The sequence below is a fragment of the Odontesthes bonariensis genome, chromosome 10 (genome assembly GCF_027942865.1).
Source record: "Odontesthes bonariensis isolate fOdoBon6 chromosome 10, fOdoBon6.hap1, whole genome shotgun sequence".
Taxonomy (NCBI): domain Eukaryota; kingdom Metazoa; phylum Chordata; class Actinopteri; order Atheriniformes; family Atherinopsidae; genus Odontesthes; species Odontesthes bonariensis.
The window spans coordinates 1,146,078-1,161,962 of NC_134515.1; the positions used below are offsets into that span (position 1 = coordinate 1,146,078).

At 45.6% G+C, this 15,885-nt stretch overlaps 2 protein-coding genes across 3 annotated transcripts in view; both read left to right on the forward strand.

Annotated features, from left to right (window-relative positions):
- Positions 1-7,587, forward strand: part of elk1 (ETS transcription factor ELK1) — a 28,270-nt gene extending 20,683 nt beyond the window's left edge. For both annotated transcript variants that reach the window (XM_075475892.1, XM_075475891.1), the window contains exon 11: positions 1,655-7,587. In XM_075475892.1, the coding sequence (XP_075332007.1) occupies positions 1,655-1,753 (99 nt within the window). In that variant the 3' untranslated portion in view covers positions 1,754-7,587. The remainder of the gene's footprint in view (positions 1-1,654) is intronic.
- Positions 7,588-9,137: 1,550 nt separating this feature from the next.
- The window catches only part of LOC142390451 (leucine-rich repeat neuronal protein 1), a 52,917-nt gene continuing 46,169 nt past the window's right edge, over positions 9,138-15,885 (forward strand). The window contains exon 1 of the mRNA XM_075475884.1: positions 9,138-9,615. The gene's annotated coding sequence lies outside the window, so the exon portion shown is untranslated. The remainder of the gene's footprint in view (positions 9,616-15,885) is intronic.

The following is a 15,885-nucleotide window of genomic DNA, read 5'->3' on the forward strand; positions in this document are numbered from 1 at the left end:
GTACGCTCAGAATAACGTACGCTCAGAGTTACGTACGCTCAGAGTTACGTACGCTCAGAATAACGTACGCTCAGAATAACGTACGCTCAGAGTTACGTACGCTCAGAGTTACGTACGCTCAGAATAACGTACGCTCAGAATAACGTACGCTCAGTTACGTACGCTCAGAGTTACGTACGCTCAGAGTTACGTACGCTCAGAGTTACGTACGCTCAGAATAACGTACGCTCAGAGTTACGTACGCTCAGAATTACGTACGCTCAGTTACGTACGCTCAGAATAACGTACGCTCAGAATAACGTACGCTCAGAATAACGTACGCTCAGAGTTACGTACGCACAGAGTTACGTACGCTCAGAGTTACGTACGCTCAGAGTTACGTACGCTCAGAGTTACGTACGCTCAGAGTTACGTACGCTCAGAGTTACGTACGCTCAGTTACGTACGCTCAGAATAACGTACGCTCAGAGTTACGTACGCTCAGAGTTACGTACGCTCAGAGTTACGTACGCTTAGAGTTACGTACGCTCAGAGTTACGTACGCTCAGAATAACGTACGCTCAGAATAACGTACGCTCAGAGTTACGTACGCTCAGAGTTACGTACGCTCAGAGTTACGTACGCTCAGTTACGTACGCTCAGAATAACGTACGCTCAGAGTTACGTACGCTCAGAGTTACGTACGCTCAGAGTTACGTACGCTCAGAATAACGTACGCTCAGAGTTACGTACGCTCAGAGTTACGTACGCTCAGAGTTACGTACGCTCAGAGTTACGTACGCTCAGAATAACGTACGCTCAGAGTTACGTACGCTCAGAGTTACGTACGCTCAGAGTTACGTACGCTCAGAATAACGTACGCTCAGTTACGTACGCTCAGAATAACGTACGCTCAGAGTTACGTACGCTCAGAGTTACGTACGCTCAGAGTTACGTACGCTCAGAGTTACGTACGCTCAGAGTTACGTACGCTCAGAGTTACGTACGCTCAGAGTCCTTTCAGTTGAACCCTGAAGGTGAAAGTCTGTTGAATCTTCTTCCTCTGATGAAGACAAACGGCCTGAATGTGACGCAGTGTCGCCCCCCTGTGGTGCAGCTGCAGAATGCTGGTTCACTCCTTTTTTATTTTTTATTTAATTAAACTATATTTGAACTAGTTTCATGAAATTTAAGAATTGTAAAAGAATTTAATAAATGAAGTGTTTTAATTTCACTGACAAACTTCAGAACTCTGAACTTTTTACACCTTTTACAGTCCAGACTGCAGAAAGAATGAGACGCCAACAGGAAACTGTCTTTAATTAGCATTGTTTCTGTCCTTGAATTTATCATTGAAAAGTCTTGAACAGGCTTAATCTGCCTTGTTGTAATTTTAATGAGCCTGAGGAGAATAAAACCTTATTTTCTGTCTCACAGCTCTGGATGTGCTTTCCTGACATCAGGACACTCAGTTTGTTTTCGTCAAATCTAAATTTGTCTTTTTAGTCGGTTGATGAGTCCATAACTTCCTGCTGCTGTTCTACATTCAGGCCCAGTTGTTGTGTTTTTCCTGATTAAATAAAGGTTTGAGTGACAGATGTCAGAATGAAGCGTTTCCACCTTCAGTTAAAGTCTGATGAACCTTTTGACCTCCGCTCTTTTTGTCCCTCTGCAGTTTCCGTCCAACGGCAGCAACCAGATCCACATCCCGGCCCTGAGCGTGGACGGCCTCTCCACCCCCGTGGTTCTCTCCCCCGGCCCCCAGAAGCCCTGAGCTCCGTGCCCGCCTCACGCAGCTCCTCGCTGGGCTCGGCTGAAGCCTGAAGCCCCTCCTGGAGGAGCTGGATCCGGACTCGGACCTCGAGGCGTTTCGGCGGCGTCTGACCGCCCTGCGACGGCGGCCCGGGGGGGTGGGAAACGTCCCGCCGGTGAAGAACGGTGAAGGCGGCGCCGATTGTTTTTTAGACCTGCAGCCAGCAGGCCGGCGCCCCTCATCCTCCTCAACTAGGGGCAGTTGGAAAACTCCTCGGGACTCGAACGCACGAGGAAGCGGCTCGCTTTAACTCTGAGGACGAGTCCGACTCTTCAAACCGAGTGACGGCCGCCATCTTTAAAAGGTTCAGCCAAGAGACGGCCGCCATCTTTAAAAGGTTCAACCAAGTGACGGCTGCCATCTTTAAAAGGTTCAGCCGCGTGACGGCCGCCATCTTTAAAAGGTTCAACCGAGTGACGGCCGCCATCTTTAAAAGGTTCAGCCAAGAGACGCCCGCCATCTTTAAAAGGTTCAGCCAAGAGACGCCCGCCATCTTTAAAAGGTTCAGCCAAGAGACGGCCGCCATCTTTAAAAGGTTCAACCAAGTGACGGCCGCCATCTTTAAAAGGTTCAACCGAGTGACGGCCGCCATCTTTAAAAAGTTCAGCAAAGAGACGCCCGCCATCTTTAAAAGGTTCAGCCGCGTGACGGCCGCCATCTTTAAAAGGTTCAGCCAAGAGACGGCCGCCATCTTTAAAAGGTTCAGCCGAGTGACGGCCGCCATCTTTAAAAGGTTCAGCCGAGTGACGGCCGCCATCTTTAAAAGGTTCAGCCGAGTGACGGCCGCCATCTTTAAAAGGTTCAGCCGAGTGACGGCCGCCATCTTTAAAAGGTTCAGCCGAGTGACGGCGGGCAACTTTAAAAGGTTCAGCCGAGTGACGGCGGGCAACTTTAAAAGGTTCAGCTGCCGAGGGAGAACAATGATTTAGAGTTTTTACAGTGAACAGACGACCAGCAGGGCGGCGCCACGGTTCCCACCAACCTGAATGCGTTCATTTGTTGCTCTTTATCGTCTCCTTTTTAAAACGTGTTTATTTATTTACATTTCCGCCCGGTACGGCGCCCCCGGCGCCCCCCGGCGGGTTTTCAGCTTTTTCTAATCAAACTTTCTTCACAAAATGACTTTGAGCCATTAAAAGGTTTTTGCTTTGCTCTTATTGGCCACTTTTAAGGCCCCGCCTTTCTGCAGTTATGCATGGCCTCTCATTGGACGGAGCTCCTCAGCATCACTTTGAGCTGACCAATCACAGAGAATGTTGTTTAAAAGCCTCCGAATGGGACGGATCCTTTGAGCTCCGGCACTCTGTTTCATGGACCGCGGTCACATTCCTTCAGACTGTTTCTGTGGGGTTATTGGTTATTGATTATTGATTATTGGCTGTTTCTGATCCACACGGGCAGTTTGTGTACATTTAGCTGCTTGTTGTTGCTGAAAGCCTCGGATTCAGAGTCGTAAACCTGCAGAGATGTTGCCACAAGTTTCATTCTGTGACCCAAAGTTGGGAAAAGTTTCTATAAAAGGGGGGGGGGGGGGGCTTGTTTTCAGCTCCTGTTTCAAGAGTAAACTCTAAATATCGAGAGTAAAGTGTAAATATTGTGATTAAATCAAACAGCATTAACAGGAAAGTTCTTTATTCTAATAGAATTTAAATGTTATCATTTTATTCTCAATGTTCTGACTTTATTCTTGAAACTAAAAAACAGATAAACTTCAACATTTTCCCTTTAATTAAGAAAAAGTTCATAATTTCTGGAAACTCTTTTAGAGCCAAATAATTAAATCATTTATTCTACAAACTGAGACTGAAACGGTTCAATCGATTAACTCGATTACTAAAAATAATCGATGTAAACGATCTGCTTCGATGCGTCGATGCGCAGAACTTCTCCTCTACGCTGATGACACGACCATTTATAGTAGGGCTGATGCTTCGTTTAACTCCCACCAACATGTTCTGCTCAGCGGTCGTCCTGTTTCACACGGACAGTTTATACTGTCGCACAAACAGAGAAAATACTGTACAGGGTGTCCATTGTAAAAGCCAGTTAGCTTAGCACGATAGCACAACGTCAATGCTGCAGCAGCTCAGCAGAAAGCAGCCAGTTCACATATCGAGTCCACTGAGCGGAACAAACACAAGCGAACATTTCACGTTAGCATTTTAATGGAAATCAGTCGGCTTGTTAGCTGAGAAGGAAGCTAGCAGAGAACAGAAGGGAGCTAGCAGAGAACAGAAGGATGCTAGCAGAGAACAGAAGGATGCTAGCAGAGAGCAGAAGGGAGCTAGCAGAGAGCAGAAGGGAGCTAGCAGAGAACAGAAGGATGCTAGCAGAGAACAGAAGGATGCTAGCAGAGAGCAGAAGGGAGCTAGCAGAGAGCAGAAGGGAGCTAGCAGAGAGCAGACGGAAGCTAGCAGAGAACAGAAGGATGCTAGCAGAGAGCAGAAGGGAGCCAGCAGAGAACCGAAGGGAGCCAGCAGAGAACAGAAGGAAGCTAGCAGAGAACAGAAGGAAGCTAGCAGAGAACAGAAGGAAGCTAGCAGAGAACAGAAGGGAGCCAGCGGAAAACAGAAGGAAGCTAGCGGAGAGCAGAAGGAAGCTAGCAGAGAACAGAAGGAAGGTAGCTAACAGATGTTAGCACAGCTGGATGTTAGCTAAGAAGCTAGCAGCTGCTGTTCTATTGTCCTGTTATCAGCATCAGGAGGAGGGATGTTTGGAGATAAATATGTTTTTAGTTCATGATGAACATTTTTCTCTTTTAAATAGTTTTTATCGTAAAATTATTTCTTATCCGATTAATTGATGAAATAATTAAAAAACATTTATCAAATGATTTATTCGGAGCACTTTACTGAGGATGAGGAGGAGGATGAAGCACTTACAGCAGAATCACCTTTTGAACCGAACCGAGACAATCAGTGGATCTGATGGAAACTTGTGGCAACACCTGCTCCTACGCTCACGTGCACACTCACACACGTGCACACTCTTATCTTAAAGACTGTTCTTCTTGTTATTCTTGATGCTAGCTGTGGTTGCCACGCTAACCGACCCGACTGTTGCTGTTGTTCTTGTTGCTGCTGCTGTTAACGTGTTTCTATGCTTCTGTGTGTCCGTGCACGCTCACATGCACACTCACGTGCACACACACACACGCAGCACGGTGTTGGACTGTTTTACAGCATGACTCAGCATTTTTCTATCGTGAAGCCTTAACGTGATGCATGACCAAGAAGAAGAAGAAGCCATCTGTTTACCATGAACCTTTCTCTCACCAGCACTACAGGAAGATTGTAACAGCGGTGCATTCTGGGTAAACTCCCAGAACCAGCAGCTCCTGATCCGCTGACATGTTGCAGTGCATGATGGGATTTTATGAATGACCCTCCTGAGGCCCTGAAGCTGCATTCAGACGTTCGTCTCTGACTCGTCTCGCCTTCTTCTGCTTTAAAACTCTTATTTTTTAGAGTTTAAAAACAGGAAGTCAGACTTGTTTTTGGTAAAAACTTCCCCCACTTCCTGTCTCTGTGGCTATGAACCCGGCCGCCATGACAGTCTGAAACCCCGCCCCCTCATTTGCATAATGAGGAAGAAATGGATTCATGATTGTAGAAAATAAAAGATGTAATTGAGGGAATAAGTGGATCAATATGAAATAAAAGACAGGAGTAAAATAAATTAAATATATTCCAATGAAAACAATTTAAAGGTAAATTTAACACAACTTTAAAACATTTTATTTAACTACTTTTTGTATTGAACTAAAACATCTTCCATATAAACACTTCCTGTTAGCTGCATGAGCTAACAGCGTCACTGATAGCTGTTTGAGCCAACTGCATCCCTGTTATCTGCGTGAGCTAACGGCGTCACTGATAGCTGTTTGAGCTAACGGCTTCCCTGTTAGCTGCGTGAGCTAATAGCGTCACTGATAGCTGTTTGAGCTAACGGCATCCCTGTTATCTGCGTGAGCTAACGGCGTCACTGATAGCTGTTTGAGCTAACGGCATCCCTGTTAGCTGCGTGAGCTAATAGCGTCACTGATAGCTGTTTGAGCTAACGCCATCCCTGTTATCTGCGTGAGCTAACGGCGTCACTGATAGCTGTTTGAGCTAACGGCATCCCTGTTAGCTGCGTGAGCTAAGGGCGTCACTGTTAGCTGTTTGAGCTAACGGCGTCGCCGATAGCTGCGTGAGCTAATGGCGTCCCTGTTAGCTGCTTGAGCTAAAGGCGTCCCGTGTTAGCTGCGTGAGCTAACGGCGTCGCTGTTAGCAGTGTGAGCTAACGGCGTCCCTATTAGCTGCGTGCGCTATTGGCCTCCCTGTTAGCTGCGTGAGCTAACGCCGTCGCTGATAGCTGCTTGAGCTAACGGCGTCGCTGTTAGCTGCGTGAGCTAATAGCGTCACTGATAGCTGTTTGAGCTAATAGCGTCACTGATAGCTGTTTGAGCTAACGGCATCCCTGTTATCTGCGTGAGCTAACGGCGTCACTGATAGCTGTTTGAGCTAACGGCATCCCTGTTAGCTGCGTGAGCTAAGGGCGTCACTGTTAGCTGCGTGAGCTAATGGCGTCCCTGTTAGCTGCTTGAGCTAAAGGCGTCCCGTGTTAGCTGCGTGAGCTAACGGCGTCGCTGTTAGCAGCGTGAGCTAACGGCGTCGCTGTTAGCAGCGTGAGCTAACGGCGTCGCTGTTAGCAGCGTGAGCTAACGGCGTCGCTGTTAGCAGCGTGAGCTAACGGCGTCCCTATTAGCTGCGTGCGCTATTGGCCTCCCTGTTAGCTGCGTGAGCTAACGCCGTCGCTGATAGCTGCTTGAGCTAACGGCGTCGCTGTTAGCTGCGTGAGCTAATGGCGTCCCTATTAGCTGCGTGAGCTAACGGCGTCCCTATTAGCTGCGTGCGCTATTGGCCTCCCTGTTAGCTGCGTGAGCTAACGCCGTCGCTGATAGCTGCTTGAGCTAACGGCGTCGCTGTTAGCTGCGTGAGCTAATGGCGTCGCTGTTAGCTGCGTGAGCTAATGGCGTCCCTATTAGCTGCGTGAGCTAAAGGCGTCGCTGTTAGCAGCGTGAGCTAACGGCGTCGCTGTTAGCAGCGTGAGCTAACGGCGTCGCTGTTAGCAGCGTGAGCTAACGGCGTCGCTGTTAGCTGCGTTTAATTTATCAGTTTCCTGGAACATTTTGAACATGAAGACACCGTAATTCAGGGGTAATTCAGATAAAACGCGTCTGTTCTCTGGTGTTCATGTTTTATTCTGAAGGGTTCAAAGCTGCAGAACAGGAAGCTGTAACATCTGAAGTTACCTGAGGAGCTGAGCACAGCGCCCCCCTGTGGTCTGAATGCAGCTCCTGTTGGAATCAGAGGTGGAAACTGTCACATTTTTCAGATTTTATGAAGTTTTGTCGTGTTTCAGACTTTAATTCTTTAAGACTTTCTGCTCCGCCTGGATGTTTGAGGAGCAGGTGAGTTAGGCTCCGCCTCCAGGTGTGACAGATGTTCTGGAGGTTCCTCTGCAGACCTCCCATGATGCTTTGCAGCTCCGGGAGCTTCTCTGTACATACGAGCTCTGTTTGAAAATATATTTACTGTACCATGTGACCGGCCCGACCAATGACGTCTCGTTTCTGTGGCCTGTCGGTGCGCCTCAGAGCCCGTGTGGCCCCGCCCCTCCTCGGCTGTGATTGGTCGAGGGATTGATTGATGTAAGGGGGCGGGGCCGCTTTTATTTTTCTGGGACAGATTCTACGTGTTTAACGTTATTTACTGGAAACATTAAAAAGAAAATATTTTTATGGACTTTAACCGAGTGTGAATATTATTATTATATAAAATATTATTATATTAATTATTATATTGATATTAACACACACACATCTGGTTCTGTATGGAACCCAGAACTGAGCCTGGACCCAGACCTGAGCCCTGAACTGGACCCAGAACTGGACCCAGACCTGAGCCCTGAACTGGACCCAGACCTGAGCCCTGAACTGGACCCAGAACTGGACCCAGACCTGAGCCCTGAACTGGACCCAGACCTGAGCCCTGAACTGGACCCAGAACTGGACCCAGACCTGGACCAGCTTTGGTCTGGAGGTAACTGAGGTAATAATCCACCTTCTGAGGACCTGGTCTCTAAGCGGGTCAGGTCCCCACAACGTGCTGAAATCAGATTAATGCTGACTCGGCTTTAATCCGCTCTAAGCCGGATTTCAGATTAATTTTAGTTTTTATTCTGTCGGCTGAAGCTGATTTTATATATATATATATATATTTGTTATAAATCTGCAGATAAACAACAAGAGTTTCCAGGTGAAATGAGGCGGGAAGCTGAAGATGTGAGTCCTGATGGTTCTGGTTCTGGTTCTGGTTCTGGTTCTGGTTCTGAAGTGAAGCCGGTCAGAGGAAACTCTGAGGATCATTTATCTGTTTCTGTAAAATAAATGTGATGTTTGATGAACAGCTGGTGATTCATCACCTTCATCTCTGAGTCAGAGTGATGATTTCCTGGATCTGTGACATCACTGATGATGTCAGCAGCTGCCTCGTGTTCCACGCTCTCTTCCTGTTTCTTCTTCTCTTGCAGCTTTTGGATCATTTTTAATGTAACTTTAACTATAAAATAACATTTTCAGTTATTCATCAGTTTCAACATTAAAAGTTGATTCAGCTCATCACTGAGAACCAGAACTGAACCAGAACTGAACCAGAACTGAACCAGAACTGAACCAGAACTGAACCAGAACTGAAAACCAAAACTAAACCCGAACTGATAACCAAAACTGAACCAGAACTGAACCAGAACTGATAACCAGAACTGAACCAGAACTGAACCAGAACTGAACCAGAACTGAAAACCAAAACTAAACCCGAACTGATAACCAAAACTGAACCAGAACTGAGAACCAGAACTGATAACCAAAACTGAACCAAAACTGAACCAGAACTGAACCAGAACTGAACCAGAACTGAACCAGAACTGAACCAAAACTGAGAACCAAAACTGAACCAGAACTGAACCAGAACTGAACCAGAACTTAACCAGAACTGAACAGAACTGAACTGAACTGAACTGAACTGAACAGAACTGAACAGAACTGAACAGAACTGAACTGAACTGAACTGAGCTGAACAGAACAGAACAGAACAGAACAGAACAGAACAGAACTGAACTGAACTGAACTGAACTGAACTGAACAGAACTGAACTGAACTGAACTGAACTGAACTGAACTGAACTGAACTGAACTGAACTGAACAGAACAGAACAGAACAGAACAGAACAGAACAGAACAGAACAGAACAGAACAGAACAGAACAGAACAGAACAGAACAGAACAGAACAGAACAGAACAGAACTTTTCTTTCAGACATTAATTCTGTTCTATCAGAACCCATCCGGATCAGAGAACATCCGGTTCTGTTTGTTGTTTTTTTGTTTATTCCAGCAGAATTGTTTGTAAACAACAAGAAGAGCCGTAAACTCGTGCCCGAACGACACGCACGCGCTCGTGCTCTCAGGTGCTCCCAGAGGAGAAGCAGCCTGAATCTGGAGCATTACGTCACCCCCCCGCCCCCCTCCGCGCACCATCACTCCGGCGGCGGCGCCTCTGATTGGCTGATGAGGAGTCAGAGGAAGGCAGGATGCTCCAGATAAGAAGCTCCGCTCACCCGGGTCAGCAGAACCTCTGAGAGGACCCGGAGAACCCGGAGAACCCGCCGGAGAACCCGCCGGAGAACCCGCCGGAGAACCCGCCGGACTGAGAGACACTCTTTGCCCCGGCTCAGAGGGACTGTGGGCGGCGCGCGGACCCGCTGCGGCTCCGAGGAGCAGGTGAGAGCGCGCGGTGTGTGTGCGTGTGGGTGGCTGGGGGGTGGGGTCCAGCTGGGGGGAGGTCACGTGACACCAGTGGCTCTCAGGGCTCGCGGCGCAGGAGGTTCAGCATGTTTATATGTTTATGAAGCCGAAGCAGGAGAGGCGCGGTCAGCTTTCACTGCCACGCGCTCAGCAGCGCCTCCGGTGGCCGGAAGCAGGAAGTGCAGCTCCAGGGAAACGGGTTTAAAACAGTTTTATAAGAGTTTAAAAGTTTAAAAGGGTTTTTAAACAGTTTGAAAGAGTTTTAAAGAGAATATAAAGCCAGCAGAGCTCTGAGATCCAAGGACTCAGGCCAGCTGGTCCAGTCCAGAGTCCAGACTAAACATGGAGAAGCAGCATTTAGCTGTTATGCTGCAAACAAGTGGAACAAACTGCCAGTGGAGATTAAACTTTCACCAAATGGAGACATTTTTAAATCCAGGTTAAAGACATTTCTGTTCTCATGTGTCTATGCATGAAATATCTTTGAACTGAGACTGTTGCCTGTTTTTAAATTAATTTAAATGATTTTATTTGTTTCTCTTTATATTCTTTTATGTATTTTTAATGCTTCTTCCACTCCCTGCTGCAATGCTTTCATTTTATGTAAAGCACTTTGAACTGTTTGTACATGAAATGTGCTATATAAATAAATTTGATTTGATTTGAAAGAGATTTAACCCCTTAACGCCTGAATTTATATAGCTGTATATAAACAAATGTTTTGTGTGTGTTTTAGCCTTTAAGTAGATGGTAAATAATGCTGAGATTATTAATTTCACTTTTGCACAAAAAAATAAATAGAAATTTTGGTATGTTGCTTATTTGCGACACCAGGCATAATGTTCAATAATAAGATAACAACAACACAGTAATATAACAGAGAAAAAACAATGTTTTTTTATTCACCCTTTTTTTTTTACATATTTATTTATATAAAGGTTCCTAGGTCCGTAGTGAATCTGGACTAACCGGCATTGGGGGAATAAAGATGCTATCTCAGCTGGTTGATTGAGTCAAACGGTTTGTAGCATATATGCAACAATAGGTGTTAAGGGGTTAAAGACTTTTTAAAGAGTTTTAAAGTCAAAGTCAGGTTTATTGTCAATTTCTTCATATATACAAGACATACAGAGAGATGGAAATTGCGTTCCTGACTGTCCCACGGTGAAGACGGGACAGGACATTTACCAACGAGTAACACATGACAGAAAACATTAAAGTGCACAGGAGGCAGCAAATGAGGACAGGCTCACATACTAAAATAAAATAAAATGAAATGAAAGGAACGAGTAAGAGTTTTTAAAGAGTTTCCCTGAGAGGACAGAGCCGGTCAGCTGTTCCAGGGAACTGTGTGGATGTGGGGTCTCCGTCAGGTGATGGAGGAGCTGGAGAATCAGCTGCTGGTGTTTGGATGGAAAACTCTCAGATTTATTCAGATTAGGGACGGTTTCCCATTTCTGAGGGACATTGAATGCAGCATCAGCTGCTTTTGATCAAATCTGGGATCAATAACTGAGCCAGGTGCTGATTATTGATCAGACAGCTTCATCACATCTGCTCCTCCTCTTCTAAAGAGAGTTTGTTCCCTTTGGAACGTTTCCACGGTAACGGGGGCTTCAGCCCCGCCTCATTCTGTCAGACTTTACCTGCTCAGCTGTGACATCATCAGCTCAGGTCTTCTTTAGGGTCTCTTCCTCTCTGAGGTGCTCTCTTTATACCTGGTCATGTGACCCAGCTGTTGATACTTAACATGTTTGTTTTTACCTGTTCAGCCTTTATGAGCCGTGTTGCTGCCGTCAGGTTTAAAGGGGAACTCCGGGGCATTTGAAGCGTGTTTCCATTGCTAGAGGTTGTCAAATACTGACAGTAGGACACAGAGAGGTGCGTATCTGTGCTCCCTGTGTGGAGATCGCTCTGTTCGCTCAGCATGTCATGCGAGGCTAATACGTGGTGGCTAAGGGGCAAGCGCTAACCCTTCCACAATATTACTGGGCATGTATTGTTGTAATGTTTTAAATACTTGAACACAGTTTTTCTAGAGAAGATAATTGTTTTGTATATGGGATTATCGTCCATCGACTCTTTTGGGCTTTCACATGCGCGAGCCTACAACCAGCCGGTGAGTTACATGCTGTTTATAAAGTTGTTTTGTAACGTCCCCATGCCAGTAATGTGAGAACCATGCATATGGTTTTGATGGTAAGGCTTGTGACTTTATTGTCGGATGGGTTATAAAGTGGTGTGACGTTTCTGCAGTGTGCAAGTTGTTGTTTTACGTGGAAGGGTTAGCTCTTGCCCCTTAGCCACCACGTATTAGCCTCGCATGACAGGCTGAGCGAACAGAGCGATGTCCACACAGGGAGCGCAGATACGCACCTCTCTGTGTCCTACTATCACTATTTGACAACCTCTAGCAATGGAAACACGCTTCAAATGCCCCGGAGTTCCCCTTTAAGATGAGCTCATGAAACGTTTCACTTTTTCTCATCTGGAACATCATGAAATCGAGTTTCTTTGGAAACCAAATGTGTGACATCACCCGGGAACCCAAGAAAAAGAAGTCCGGCTCACTGTGTTCAGCTCTGTAGCCTGATTGGTCGCCCACGGAGACCAACCAAGGGCTGTGATTGGTCGGCTAACAACATCATTTCCCGAACCTCTTTCCCGGTCTAGCGCCTTCCTCTCAGAACAACAACACCGCCATTTCTGAAAGAGTTTAATGTGTGCCGGTCAACGACCTCCAACTCCAACAACATCTCTCTCTCACGCCCTCGGGACTCTGCCCATGTTTTATGTTTTATCATGTTTCAGGTTATGTTTTGGTTTTCAGTTCATGTCCTGCATTTAGTTTTGTGTTCTAGGTTGTTTCATGTCTTGGTTTTTGAGTTCCCGTTTAGTTAGGTTTTTCCATTGTTTGTCACTAACTCAGTTCACCTGTGTGTTCCCCATCAGCTGCACTCATTGGCTGTGTTCGAAACCGCCTACTACTCCCACTACTCCTACTAACTTTAACTTTTTTTTTAAGTTCCCGGATGCATACTAGATTCTCCTAAATGGTTGGGTATGCATCATGAGGTTACTACTCATACTCAAACTACCCAAGATGCAACGTAACGTGACGTCGCCGATCGTCATTTCCTGTCAAAACGGCAGTTTCAAGCTAGCTACAACGAGGGTAGGTTCACTTCCTGTTTTCAAAACAAAAGCACCAATTGTATGGTAATGGCTTTCCCTATGATAAAAGGCAACGGGTATTTTATTTTGTGAAAATAACAGGAAGTGCGTTGCTCACTGCGGCTAGCTTTGGTAGCGCCGAATTCGTGGGAACAAAATTGTAAATAGCCGGTATTTTGTCAGGTTTTCAACACGTTGGGGATCTAAACGACTACTTTCTCTCCTGAAAATGTTTCAAATGTTGCTAAAGTTTACAGAGTTTAGAGCTTAAGAGAAATCAGCTTCAGGCCGGCTGATTTCAGCTCGGGCAGGAGGGAAATGCATTGTGGGTAAACGCTCTGCATACTGTCTGATCGATGAGTATGCAGTATGCAGTATGTAGTATGCAGTATGTAGTATGTAGTATGCAGTATGTAGTATGTAGTATGCAGTATGTAGTATGCAGTATGCAGTATGCAGTATGTAGTATGTAGTATGTAGTATGCAGTATGCAGTATGCAGTATGCAGTATGTAGTATGTAGTATGCAGTATGTAGTATGCAGTATGCAGTATGTAGTATGCAGTATGCAGTATGCAGTATGTAGTCTGCAGTGTGTAGTATGCAGTATGTAGTGTGCCGTGTGCCGTGTGCCGTGTGCCGTGTGCCGTGTGCCGTGTGCCGTATGCAGTATGTAGTATGAAGTATGCAGTATGTAGTATGCAGTATGCAGTATGTAGTATGTACTATGCAGTATGCAGTATGCCGTATGTAGTATGCAGTATGTAGTATGCAGTATGTAGTATGTACTATGCAGTATGCAGTATGCAGTATGTAGTATGTAGTATGCAGTATGCAGTATGTAGTATGTACTATGCAGTATGCAGTATGCAGTATGCAGTATGCAGTATGCCGTATGCAGTATGCAGTATGCCGTATGTAGTATGCAGTATGTAGTATGCAGTATGCAGTATGTAGTATGTACTATGCAGTATGCAGTATGCAATATGTAGTATGCAGTATGCAGTATGTACTATGCAGTATGTAGTATGTAGTATGCAGTATGTAGTATGCAGTATGTAGTATGCAGTATGCCGTATGCAGTATGCAGTATGCAGTATGCCGTATGCCGTATGCAGTATGTAGTATGCCGTATGTAGTATGCCGTATGCAGTATGCAGTATGCAGTATGCCGTATGCAGTATGCCGTATGCAGTATGCAGTATGTAGTATGCCGTATGCAGTATGCAGTATGCCGTATGCAGTATGTAGTATGCAGTATGTAGTATGCCGTATGCAGTATGCAGTATGCAGTATGTAGTATGCAGTATGTAGTATGCCGTATGCAGTATGCAGTATGCAGTATGCAGTATGCCGTATGCAGTATGCAGTATGCAGTATGCAGTATGCAGTATGCCGTATGCAGTATGCCGTATGCCGTATGCAGTATGCAGTATGCAGTATGCAGTATGCAGTATGCAGTATGCCGTATGCAGTATGCCGTATGCAGTATGCAGTATGTAGTATGCCGTATGCAGTATGCAGTATGCCATATGCAGTATGTAGTATGCAGTATGTAGTATGCCGTATGCAGTATGCAGTATGCAGTATGTAGTATGCAGTATGTAGTATGCCGTATGCAGTATGCAGTATGCAGTATGCAGTATGCCGTATGCAGTATGCAGTATGCAGTATGTAGTATGCAGTATGTAGTATGCCGTATGCAGTATGCAGTATGCAGTATGCCGTATGCAGTATGCAGTATGCAGTATGTAGTATGCAGTATGTAGTATGCCGTATGCAGTATGCAGTATGCCGTATGCAGTATGCCGTATGCAGTATGTAGTATGCAGTATGCAGTATGCCGTATGCAGTATGCAGTATGCAGTATGCCGTATGCAGTATGCAGTATGCAGTATGCCGTATGCAGTATGCAGTATGCCGTATGCCGTATGCAGTATGCCGTATGCAGTATGTAGTATGCAGTATGTAGTATGCCGTATGCAGTATGCAGTATGCAGTATGCAGTATGCCGTATGCAGTATGCAGTATGTAGTATGCCGTATGCAGTATGCAGTATGCAGTATGCCGTATGCAGTATGCAGTATGCAGAATGCAGTATGCCGTATCCAGTATGCCGTATGCAGTATGCAGTATGTAGTATGCCGTATGCAGTATGCAGTATGCAGTATGCAGTATGCAGTATGCCGTATGCAGTATGCCGTATGCAGTATGCAGTATGCAGTATGCAGTATGCAGTATGCCGTATGCAGTATGCAGTATGCAGTATGCAGTATGCAGTATGCAGTATGCAGTATGTAGTATGCCGTATGCAGTATGCAGTATGCAGTATGCCGTATGCAGTATGCAGTATGCAGTATGCAGTATGCAGTATGCCGTATGCAGTATGCCGTATGCAGTATGCAGTATGTAGTATGCCGTATGCAGTATGCAGTATGTAGTATGCAGTATGCAGTATGCAGTATGCCGTATGCAGTATGCAGTATGTAGTATGCAGTATGCAGTATGCCGTATGCAGTATGCAGTATGTAGTATGCAGTATGCAGTATGCAGTATGCCGTATGCAGTATGTAGTATGCAGTATGTAGTATGCCGTATGCAGTATGCAGTATGTAGTATGCCGTATGCAGTATGCAGTATGTAGTATGCCGTATGCAGTATGCAGTATGTAGTATGCCGTATGTAGTATGCAGTATGTAGTATGCAGTATGCAGTATGCCGTATGCAGTATGCAGTATGTAGTATGCAGTATGCAGTATGCAGTATGCCGTATGCAGTATGTAGTATGCAGTATGTAGTATGCCGTATGCAGTATGCAGTATGTAGTATGCCGTATGCAGTATGCAGTATGTAGTATGCCGTATGCAGTATGCAGTATGTAGTATGCCGTATGTAGTATGCAATATGCAGTATGCAGTATGCAGTATGCAGTATGCCGTATGCAGTATGCAGTATGTAGTATGCCGTATGCAGTATGCCATATGCCGTATGCAGTATGCAGTATGTAGTATGCCGTATGCAGTATGCAGTATGCAGTATGTAGTATGTAGTATGCAGTATGCAGTATGTAGTA